Here is a 12,704-nt window from a genome sequence, read left to right on the forward strand (position 1 = left end):
ACGCATCCAAACCCATAGTACTGTTTCTGACTCAACTTGCGGTGCATCCTTTTTGATTTGTGCTTTTCTTTTCCTCAGGATCATATTTATAGAAATGTTTTAAAATATTAACAAAGTCTACAGCGAGACTCTGTGTAATGAAAAAAAAGGCCCTCTGTTTCCCTGTAGAGCAGCATGAATTTCATACTCATAAAAAGAGTGAAACCCTGGAGTACAACAGGCAGGTACTGCTAGCTGTGTTTTATATTAAACAGCTCTGGTGGTGGTAGTGGGGGGCATGCAAAATAATAAGTTTGAGCAACTTTTCAGAGTAGGGATTTGTAATGCAGAAGGAGAGGAGTAACTTGAGGGTTAAAGAGTGCATGTATCATTGATTAAACTTTGTTCTGGTGAAAGTCTGGAGTGACACATGCTCATTGGTCAGTCATGTGAGTCAGTTGTATGTTTGCGTCAGGTTCTGGTCATTAAGTTGTTTCCGCTCCACTCATTCAGAAATGACTCCTCTGGTCCTCCTTCTCCCCTTTCTTTACCACTTTCCTTTCCCTGTTTGTTTTCACCTGATTACTTATTCATCTAATTGTGTCATTTCCTTTATCTTCATGTGTTTTCAATCACATTTTGGATTAGATCCAGTTAGGAAACACTTTCAGTGAGGACATCTGCTCATTCCAAGTACTGAGTCAGTTGAGTATGTGTGGCCGTGCGTGCAGAAGGTCAGCTTCGGAGAAATGAGCGGTGTGTTTATTATTTATTCTGCTCCTCAGATGAACTCTCTCACACATGCATATTCAATCTGCATGTGTACATCTTCACTCTGAAGTGTTCACACACACTTACGCTCTTCTTCTCTCCTCCTCACTCTTTCCTTCATAGTGAAAGTGAAAGGTTGCAGGTTTTCAGCAAATATTCTTCTCTCTCTGATTTCTGCAAGAGTATTTTCATTTTTCTTAACATTTTGATGTTTATGTAATAATATTTGCATAATAAGACAGTTTCTGTGCAGGAGAAAACATCCTAACTGGCATCTTTGGGTACAACATTTGAAATGCTGGTATTTTCCAACCAGAAGCTTCAGGAACTTTTAGTTTGTGATCATTCATTCATTTCCAGGAACTACATGGTTCTTGTGGCCTGTTGTTTGTCTTTGCTTCTACTATAAGCCGAAGACCTGGGTAGTTCAGGGGTCTTCAACCTGTGGCTCTGGAGCATCATGTGGCTCTTTGACTCCTTTGCAGTGGCTCCTTGTAGCTTTAAAAAATATTAAAATAAAGTTTTTTTTTTCTTACAGAGGGTATTAATGGTAACGACACTGACACTAAGTAAAATCAAAATATAACTTTTTTTTTTTACTAATAATGCATCACCTCTTGAAATAGAGCATTTAATTTTTGTGATATTTTTTGCAATTTTTTGAGATTTTGGATTTTTTTTATTTTCAATTTTTGACATTTTTGCAAATCAAGAAAAAAATTCAACATGTTTTGAAGATTTAGCAAATTTTTTTAATTTTTTATATAAATCCCCTTTTTTGCAATTTTTTTACAATGTTCAGAAATGAAGCAAAAACTTGAAACTGCATTATCTCTTTTTTTTTTTTGCAGATTTATGACATTTCAGTAAGTTTTTTTTTTATTTTGCGTATTTTTTAATTTTATCCTTGTGTTTTGCTATTTTTTTTTTAAATTTCCAACTAATTGAAATTTCATAAACTTTGCAAATTTATAAACATCTATGACATTACAAATTTCTTATTTTCTTCTATTAAAAAGTAAAAATTTTATTGAAAATGAAATTAAAAAAAATAAATAAAAATATCACATGAAAAATTTTATAAGCACAAAAACTTCTCGTTAAGATAACTATTTACTAGGTTATACACTTTTTTGTCTTAATGTGAGGATAAAGTAGGTTTGTGGCTCTCGAATGACCTTCATCGCCCCCAAAGTTCCTGGACATCTGGAAAATACTATCCCCAAAGAGTGAATTTATAACCCCAGAAGTAAATTTGGACCCGTATTCCTGCAGTCATCAAACACCTTTAGGTTACTGTGTAGCACAGGAGCTAATTTGTTTCCCCATTATGTTTTTATCTGAGGTGGAAAAAGTTGTCAAAGAAAAACAACGAAAAATAAAAAACAAAACAAAACAGCCAGTCACCTCTTCTTACTTTTTTGGGTGCTGTTTACCTTAAAAGGCAGAATTCTTCACCTGTGATGTTCAGCATCACTGGGTTTTGACATAAAAACTTTTGATCCTCATACGACACAAAACTTATTCCTCCCCCTGATGTGTCATCAGCACGAGGGACGGGAAAAGAAAGCGTGCTTCTTCCCATTAGCCTGAAGACACAGCCATCACTCCCTCCTCTTTCATTCATACATACATTCCCCCCAGTTTTGTTTCCCTCTCTGTGTTTAATAGCGCTGTGTTTGACTGCTCAGCGCTAACACAATTTTCCAGAAAACCAATTTGTTCCTTGTCAACCAAACCCCCTCCTCTTTTTTTTCTCATTATGTGTCACCAAGCGATTTGTTCCTGTGAGTTCAGGGCTCTTCTGTGTTGATATGTGCGAGATTTTTCTTCCAGGGTAAACAAAAAGATGGAACGGAGTAATTGGCTGCCAGTTTGTCATGTAAGGTTCCCAAGATTGCCCGTTTGATCACGGAGCGACTCCTTCAAAGGACGCAATATTCGCCGCATGAAACATCAACGCTGACACCGGGACGCACGGCAGTTAATTTGCTCTCATCTACGTAAACAAAGAGATTCTCCTTGGATAACAGGATTTTGGGGCAAAGTAAACAACCTTACACAAGCATGAGAAACACCAATGGGCACCCTTTGCTCTGGAGACAGAACGATAAATAAAATTTGATAAATAAATGTAGGGCCTGTGTATTTAGAGGCCTCTGGATGTGATTATTAGCAGCTCACACAGCGATTAAAGCCAACTTAAGAAGTCGCCAGCGGCTGTGTTCCCTCCGCCTAATTGAAACCATTCCTTATTTACTCATCTCAACTAAGGGGATCAGAGAGCAAGCAAAGACGGTTTCATTTTCCACTTAATATCCACTGCTCTGTGAATCATGTGCACACGCCGGGCACCGGCATCCCTCTGGGGGGAAAAGGACAGGGTGTTCGTGTCGCAACCCAAATGAAGGAGGAAGGAAGGAGGGAGAAAACAAAATCAGTGATAGCAGCAGGATTAATCCCATTTCTAAAGGCAGCCAACAGTGGAGGGAAACGGGGAAAAAAGGGAGGGTGGAGAAGTGGAAGAATATGTTTCACTCGTTTGCGACGGCGGCCTATTTCTTTGTGTTAATTCCTCCACGCCTTTTAACTTCTAAAGCTCCTGCATTGTGGCACACTAGGACAGAGTATGATTGAGAAATTTGGTGGGGTATTTTTAGCCCAAGCAGTCACTTGCCTTCAGGGGACAGCATATGATTTTTCTTCTTCTTCTTCCTTTTCTGCTTCCTTTCCTGGTTTCACAATGAACCTCTGGATTCATGCCCGCGAGGAAGAGTTGGGATCTGAACTGAATCAGCTCTCGAGCTACATCACAGGAGCTGCTTCCTGATTGGCCCTCGCAGGCGAAGTCTTCCAGAAGTCTTTTTTTTATTTCCCGGCGGTTGCGGTCCTGATGATGTAGTGAAAACACGGCTGTGACAGCCTGAATCAGACGGTTAGAAAGTGACACACATTAGCTTTAGATGCATTATATCAAGGTGTGAAAGGTGGAAGGTTTAACAGATTATTATAATCTCATTCCTGCAGAATTACAGCTTTAATCAATTTCAGATATTGAAAAGACGGATCAGATTAGAGATACAGCTCAAAGACATTTCTGAGGAGTTACACACTTTGACATAAAAAGGAAATTAAATGAAAGTGTCTTTTTCTCCAGAAATACAGGACAGCAACTTTCATACATGATGACATATCACCAAAGATATCCACTGAATGATGCATGTCGCTGATGCATGAAAAATGTAAATGTTAAGTGGACTTCACTGAAAGAGCTTCAAGGCTCTGTCATACTACACGTCACATTCGCCCTTTCACACACTTTCACACACTTTCACACACTGTTGGCAGAGGTTGCTGCACAAAGTGCAAATCTGCACTTCTCTGCTCATTCAGACACATCCGCAACCTGCAGGCTAAACTTCAGAGTGGGTCGAATGTGTTACGCAAGATACTTTAGATCTCAGGAGCTGAGGATTACCCCTTCCTTAAACCACTTTACCTTGAATCCAAAAAATTATCATTGGTTTTGCCATCACAGGAGGACAAAAGCTGCAGTTCCCTAAGTGTCCAGTTGAGACTAACTCTTACTCTGTTACTTAAAGATGCTATGAGGGGGATCTGTTGTAATTCTCCCTCGCCACCTTCTGGCCCAGACTCTCACACACATACACTGTTATAAATTACTTGTAGCGAGATGTGTGTTTGTTTTGGAATTAGATAGAGATCGGATCAAAACAAACTTTTTGTGGGATACAAAGGTTGTAGTAGCCGGCTATATGTAGAGCTATCGGCAGCCCAGTGTTTCAACGTATCTGTAGGCTAACGTGACAACAAGTTACTGTCAGTTTGTATCTAGTTGCTGGCAGCCTGGTGCTTTTAGACATGTCCGTAATGTTTAACGTCAGTAAATCCTGGTTAGTTATGTCCTGCCAGTCATCTACCAATCAGAGCTAACATAACCTCACTCTTCATTTTATTGATAGACTCAAGTTTGAACAGACCACTGCAGAATAACTGCTGACTGTGGGTTGGAATCAACATTAGCACAAACAGCTTAGCCCCCTGTGTTAGCCTTTAGCTCGTGCTCTATCACTCTCCTGTTTATCTTTCTTCTATCCTTTATCTGTCTGACAGTTAGGCTCCAGTGTCCACCATCACTTGTGGTGTTGTCATAGAGACCTAGACATGCGGTAAATCAATCCAGTCCTGCTCGGCCCGATTGGGAAGCTAAGGAGTAGCACTTTAAAATAACCTGTAATCTGTAATATTGGCGGTGATAATCTCATTTTAATGTGTAAATTATGATTAGGCATATATCTAGAAGGGAGACTTTTTCAAGATCACTAAGAAACTCCTCACAGCCCCTTTAAAGACACAAAAAAGCTCTTTTTAATCTTTAGAGTCTGTAGCTGTATCTTGCACGAGTTGGACAAATTGCAGACATGGGTTAGATCTGTTCCAAAAGGCACTTTGGCTTTAAAAATGGGGTATCCTGCTTACCTATATTTAAAATGTGGATATACAGTAACAATGCTGAATGTTCATATATATACATGCACAGATTTTCAAACCTCTACATATTAGGGATGGGCTATGATTTTCCAAAGTTTGAATAGTCATTAACATGAAAAAAAAACCTAAATAGTTCATGTGAAGATTGCTTTTGTTGTGTCTGTGGCAGATCCCAGTTTTGTGCAGGATGCAAGAGCAATTACATGTCAATTTCACGATAAACTAAATAAATAAAAAAACAGTTTGAGCAGGACAAGAAGTTTTGCACGGAACCCACCTAAAACATCCAATGACTTTCAAAATAAAACAAACCGTGTACAAACCAGATTGTATTTAACTTGACAGAGCCAGACCAGAAGTCAACAGGTTGGAGGAACATTTGAAAATGGATTGGGAAGTGTGGGAACTCCCTGGAGAAAATAAACGAAAATGGGGTATATCAAATAGCTCTTTTGCTTGAAATGCCCATCCCTACTACGTATTCATATTTTGTAGAAATCCCTGAATCTGTTTGTAAACTGCTCAAAATGGTCAGTTCTTAAAAATAGCACGAGAACTTCACAAGACTTACTTAGGTCATCATATAAGGATCTCCTGACTGAAGCTCTGCCACCGACTGGCGTCAAGAAGGCAGGCCAATCAAAGAGGAAAGGGTTTGTGGAGCGGGAGCCTTAAAGAGACAGCGGCTAAAAGAAGCTGAAATAAGGGTTTCTAAAACACCAGTGTGAAAAAAGGTCTTATGAGATGTAAGTCATGTGACAAGAAAGGCAGAATAAAGTCTTAGAACACCACAACAAGCCCTCTTTAATGGTAGGTTATTACTTTTCTTGTTAGAAAAACTATATTTGCAAAGAGGGAAATGAGTGTGGTTTCTGGTGAGTAAGAGTCTCGGTTATACACATCGTACATCACCTCCCTCATCATCTGGATCAGCATTTATGGTGACCTCCAACTTCTTGTATTGTGTAAGAATTGAAGTCCACAGACTCTAAGTGAGCAGCATTCATGATATCTTGAGTGTGTTTGTTTCTTTCAGTGCCGATTCTGAGACCAGACACTCAAACACTAAAAAAAGTCGACCCTACTGGCATCGTCTCATAAGTCTGCTCCTCCCACTCTCTGCCTCCCTGACCTCCCATTGAACTTCCCTGCTCAGACTTTTCCCATGGATCTGAACCTTTCCCTCTGTATAGTCTCATTGACTAATTAGCCTAAGCGGCATTTCCCACGTCTTGTGACAGCTCGTACATACAACCGGGCCTCCTCTGCCCCTCTGTCTCCCTCGCACGCTCCTCTCCTCTCCCTGATCTCCTGTTTTGCATCCAGCTCTTTGTCTTGGCACTCTCCCATGTGCCCCAGCTGTTTGGCCTACAGTAAATGTCGCCTCGTACTGCGTGCTGCTGGGATCCCAGCCGTCACGCAAGCGGGAGCCAAGCGGTGTCTCGATTATCGTCTCTCCAAATTTCCTCCCCTGTTTTGACCTCTCTATCGTTTCTTCCTCCATCCTTTTCTCTGCATCCTTCTCTTTCACTTTCCATTTTCACATCTAATTGCTCCTCTTCCTGAACCTGAATCGCTCCCCTCCCCCCACCTGCGCTCATTAACATACGTCCTGACAGGCTGATGCTGCCTGACAGAAGCTGTGTGTGGTTTGTTGTAACACAGCTGGCTGCTCCCTGAACCGGGCGGCTGTCTGCTGCAGGTTTTCAGCCCCTGGGGGAAGAATCGGGGAGAAAGAAGGGGAGGAAATATTCCTTACAGTAGAAGCTAGCCATTGCGCCTGCTCTTCTTTTACGCTGCCGTCCATTCGCTGATTGCGTCTCATTAATGTCACGCTCCCGTCTGCTGTACTTGGACAGTTATGAGAGACTGAGAGGGAATCAAAGTCGGCATCAGAAAATAGAGCGCTGCAGTGATACGGAGCCTCAGCAATCAGCCCTGATTGGATTTTGATCCACTCTTATTAACTCCCAGATTGAGGGGATGGAGTGAAAAGCGTGATGCTAATTGCCAAAACAAACCGGGAATGACTCAAAAATCACTGTCAGGATCTGAATTGCAAATGCAGGCATGCTTTTTCCTTTCATTTTCATGCAAAGCAATTGTCTTTCTTGTCTAACACTTCGCTGCCTCTCCCTCTCTGTTATCTATGAAAAATGTATCTGCACTGGAACCCTACTACAAAAGCAAAGGCCTCATACATAAATTAAGTGGAATAATATTAAAAAAGGGAGACTAACCACTGTGAAAAAGGACATTTGTGATTTGTATTGTGTGAAAGAAATGGGAGCTACAGTGGGAAAGATTTCTTGAGTGGTTTCTGTTCATAAGTTTACTTTGGGATCATCTGAAATTGTACACACTGGGTGTTTCTCACACACTGCACTGTGCGGAAGAATTGAACCTGTGTGATTTTGGTTTTTGGCTGTAAATGTCAAATAACACATTCAGCAAAGAAAGAAGAGAGAAAACAAAGACTTGTAGAAGAGATTTAAGAGATTTTACTAATCAAAATGTTTTGAGGCAGCTGACTGGCAGGTACAGGATGGCGTTTGTTAGGGTGTGTTTCTGGATTTAAGTTGGTTTAAATCAGCTTTTTTTTCACCCCTCGCCCCTTTTAACAGTGAATGCATCATATCTGCAGTGTAAGGTCGACATTTAATTGTGCCAATCCGGCGATGAGCCACAGTGCTCTGATTTTCTCAGATTTCAGCATTTTTGTCACTTCATCTTCAGTATAATCCAAACTGGGATAAGGTTCATGAGGGGGATTCTGAAGTCCATGTAAGTGCACTCGGTTTAAAGGCCCATTTATGCTCAACGTTACATACAGATACAGACAAAGCCTTCTGTCCATCCTCTGCGTTTATTTTGTCTGTATACTTGCACATTTCCATGAAGCTTACAGATATGGACCAAATGGAGCAGTACCACCAGAAACCATGGGGGCAGTGTTGCTGTTACTACCGATAGGCTTTCGAAAGACATGAAGAAGGAATAACAATGGCGGAACTTTCGCGATGTATTTGACTGCCTCACTGGCCACCATCTCCTACAACGCTGTCTCAGTTTTTGTGTTTTATGCAAGAAGTATGTTAGCAACACCTCCTCCACAGTCACTATGCTTGGCTTTGAGTTTTGTTGTCATAAACTTTTGACTCTGGGCTGCCCCCCCCTGGTGGATGTATTGGTTCACTGCAGTGCCAACATTAAGGATGTTTGGAAGTATGTGAGCAGTGACGGTAACATCGTTTGAAATGGACCGATACATTTTCATACATAAAGGGAGTATAGTTGGGCCTATAGTGTCAGGTGTCTGAAGAAGACCAGGTGTTTGGAAAATGAGGGGAGAATTTGAGGTAGAGCTGTTATGATACCAGTTTGTCTAATTCAAAATTCAAAATTCATCCAAATTCATGGAAAACAGCTAAATTTATATTTTAATGTGATATCATTTGATTGCACATTCTGTTAGATGAACTATTACAGAACATAAAAATACTTTAATAATCATCAATAAACCAGTAATTAAGAGACACTGGATGGTGGCCTTATAAATGCATTAAGCACTGTTTATGTAGTTCTGTTTTCATATTTTGTAAAGCAAACACATCTTTTTTTATACCCTTAATATTTTTTTATCTTTTTTCAATCTGTTTTTACCTGTTTTTGCACCATCAGATGAAGGCAAATTCCTTGTAATGTAAAAATTACTTGCTAATTAATCTGATTCTGACTTAACATCTGCTAGTATCCAACAATAGTAATACATGTTTCAATACTACAAACACAAAGCTTGCTACTCAGATAGTGCATTCATTTAATTTTTTCAATTCCAAACTGCACACACTGCTGGTACAGAAAGAAGCTTGTGAACACAGAGCACTATTTGTTATGGAGTTAATGGTTATAAAAGGAAAATAAATAGGGTTTTTCCTTTAAAAAGTGTAAATCTGAAATAAAAATTCCCTCTTAAATACCATTTATAACCCAGTGGCAGTGTGTGTTGGTGTGTGTGTATCTGAGAGTGTGCTCTTTATTTTTTCATTTTCTTTTTATAGGTGTCACTTATTGTGCAGAGCTGCAGAGCTGCAGAGCTCCCTATCAACAGTCTGCAGGTCAGGATAGACAGTAAACACAGGAGGGAGTCACATCTCTTTCTTTGTCTGCTCTCAGTCTGTCAGCAACAGATGTAAACTTAACGTGTGTCTTTGTTGGATGATAAAAAGAAGCTCAGAATGTGTCAGTATTTGTCGACCTTGGAATGAGGAGAGTAGGTGGTGGCTGTGACAAAGGGCAGAGCAGAGACACACACAGGCAGGCGGATGGGTGACATGCACCTTGCTACATGCTAGTGTGGAGATATATCTGTGTGTTTTTTTTTCTGTGAAACAGCACAACAGCTACTTTGCTTTGTGTATTTTACTGGTTCTGTTTCTTTCTGTTAAAGCATAGTGTTTATCGACCACCTCTGTCCACTTTTTACTTGCTTATGGGAGCTTCCCGGTTGGAATACAAGTGTAGATCTGAATTTTTTTGTAGGTTTCAGTGTTCTTGGAAGCTGACAAGCGTAAAAAATCAGATTGCATTGCTTTAAAGCTTGTGGTATTAAAAGAATTGAAGTTAAACATTTTTGACTACCTTAGTCTAATGGCATCTGGAGAACAGGTGGGTGAAGGAAAAGGTCTGTCAGACACAGGTGTTCAAAAGAGAGAAAATAGAAATAATTTGCCAGTTGGAATCTAATCTTAGTGCTTAAGTTGAACCTTGGAGTTTTCAGTGCAAATATGACAGTTTCCTGGAGAAATCCTCCCGTTAATTCAAGTCCCCTCTTGATATTCTGCTGTGGGTCGTGAAGAATAAACAGAAGATTGCTGACACCACAGCAGGCAGACGAGAAATGCAGTAAATTCTTGTTAACAGAAATCCAAATTAACAGCCCAGCTTGTTCAGTTTGATAAGCAAGAAACTGTTAACTTTGCAGCTAATCATGCAGCAAAAGCTGTGTGCACGCAAACTTTGAAGAATTAAAAGATTTCCTCTCAGATATCGAACAAACAGAGAAGCTAAACTTCATCCTTTTCCTGTTTCTCCCTCAGGCGGGACGTCCACGCTGCGTCTCTCGTCAGTCAGGGAGCTGCCAGGTCAGCTGCAGGAGCTCTACCAGCAGGGCTTCGTCCTGGCAGCAGTCCACCCGTTCATCCACCCCTGTGGTCCGGAGTCCAACAGCCCTCAGCACCAGCTCTACAGGGCCATACTGGTCCGGCTCAACGACGGGTAAGAGCCTCATTAGACTGATGTCTCACTTTTAACTGCGTGTTTATGTGGGCAGGGGATGCATTTATAACGAAGGAGACGTTCAAAACATTGTTAATCTAAAGGAAACCTAAACATCCCGTTTCTGCAGACAAATTAGTGGTTGAGGATTAGCAACAATAGCCTTATTGCAGATTCTTTTCCAGTGAAACAATGTCTGCAGAAGTATTATTAGCTTAGTCTCTCCATTACTTTGTCTGCCCAAGCAAGATAAAGGCCATGCTCAGTGTAATTGTTTAAGCTGGTGCTTTAAGCTAATTGTTTTTCCCTCTCTGAAGAGTTTTATTGAAAATTCTTGGCTTTATGAAAAGAGAAGATCAGTTTGCATGGATGTAATTCACCTTTCAGGATCCTTCTTTAACAGGACTCTGACTGTCTTGGTTTAAAAGGTGAAGTTAGTGTTCATAAAGCTTTTGTTTGCAGATTAACATTACAAACATTAAACATTAACAGGTCTAGACGAGGGCTGCAACTAACGATTATTTTCTGTGCCGACTAATTTATTGGTTATTTCTTCGATTAGTCGATTAATCACCATTATTTTGTGTTTTGGCCTTTAAAATGTGCAGACCTTTAAAATTCAACCTGTGTGTTGCATGTTCACTGCAATTAACCCAGAGTTGGGTTCTCACCTCTGATTGGTCAGCCCTGTGTCATGTGAGCAGGTAACAGGGAATTTAAGTTGTTGCTCGCAGTATTGGTTGGTGAGGCCGTTTATCAGTGACTTTGGGCTTATTTTGCTTATTGGGGCTAGCTTTGCTGATCCCACCTGGCTCCCTCCCAGGTCTCCATGATAGCACGTTTTGTTTCTCTACATGTGGTACTTCCACTTCACTCATGTGCACTTCGTCCCTCCTCCTCCCCGCTAAGTGTTACTGGTGCAGTGCGATCATGACTGAGCTCCATAGGATAAATGTTCTCACTTTTAAAAAGTTAAGGGAGTTTTGACGCAAGTTTGTGACTCATATCTTTAAAAAAAAAAAAAAATTTAAAACGAAGAGCGACGAAGGCTCTTTAAATCACGTTATCAGAACTCATGAACTTAAGCCCTGTTTCCACCAAGCAGTCCGGTTCCGATCAGTACAGTTTGGTACAAGTTGGCTTGTTTAAGCTTAGTCCTGTTTGCGTTTCCACAGCCAACCATGCCCCCTCGTGGTAGGCGTTATGTAAGCTGGATGCCAACATCTGCACCAGTAACATAATAGTGTGATACCACAGCAGCGGGACACAGTTTACCCTGCTAATAAATCCAACAAAGAAGAAAAGCGCGACACAGTAGACAAAGAGAAACGATGGACGACATCCAGCAACTCGTCTTCTTTGTGATTGGCATGTGGCTCTTTGATATAAAGTGCAATAAAACTTTGTTTCAGAGACTTTGTGCCGCCAAGAGAAATACAGCAGCCACCATCGTGCACTAAGCGACATGTCTTTTGACCAATCAACAGACTGCATCGTTGTAGCTCCACCTTCAGGGATCAGATTGGTTTAGTCTGGCAACCCAACGGAAGGGTAACAAAAAGTGGGTCGCTCGTCTTGGTTATTTGGGGATCTGTCCCAGGATTGGTCAGTGGACACGCTGTAAAGTTTGTGCCGTGCCGAGACGAACCGAACTGAACTGCTTGGTGGAAACGGGGCTTTGGTGTTTTTTTCCCTTAAATGTATCAGTTAACGTGGAGGGGGACAGTGTTGAAAATCTTTTCTCGTGGTCTTCTGAGGACTACAGTGACATACTTTGCCAACCAGAATAACTACAGGAAGTTTCAGCGGGGTTCTCTTGTCTCCAGCTTTGCTTGTATCCCAAACTAGTTCAGTCTGTACTCTCTGTCGAAATGCCAGCTGAATCCAGAAGTTCAAGTGAGGATATGAGAGGATGTTTCAGGAGAAAGACGCATTTTTATGTGTTTTTTTTTTTTTTTTTTTTTTTGCTGGAACAAATGTTCAATCTTATTCATCCAAACCAGAGTACATGGTAGCAGAGGGAAGCAGTTGCTGTGGTGATGCAGTGACACGGTGCTTTCAGTGTACTCAGAGGTACATTTTCATGCAGCACAGCTCTGTAATCAGGAAAACTCAGCTTTGGTTTGGGCTTTTTTAAACCACTGTCTTCACATTTACCCAACATA

The 12,704-nt window shown here is 40.8% G+C and overlaps 1 protein-coding gene across 1 annotated transcript in view; it reads left to right on the top strand.

Moving 5' to 3' along the window:
• The window catches only part of rftn1b (raftlin, lipid raft linker 1b), a 204,086-nt gene that overhangs the window by 68,724 nt on the left and 122,658 nt on the right, over positions 1-12,704 (top strand). The window contains exon 3 of the mRNA XM_074683789.1: positions 10,362-10,539. Coding sequence (XP_074539890.1) covers positions 10,362-10,539 — 178 coding nt within the window. The remainder of the gene's footprint in view (positions 1-10,361; positions 10,540-12,704) is intronic.

Source organism: Halichoeres trimaculatus, unplaced genomic scaffold, assembly GCF_033239565.1.
Source record: "Halichoeres trimaculatus isolate MK-OKI-2021-1 unplaced genomic scaffold, fHalTri1.1 fHalTri1_scaffold_12, whole genome shotgun sequence".
Classification (NCBI taxonomy): domain Eukaryota; kingdom Metazoa; phylum Chordata; class Actinopteri; order Labriformes; family Labridae; genus Halichoeres; species Halichoeres trimaculatus.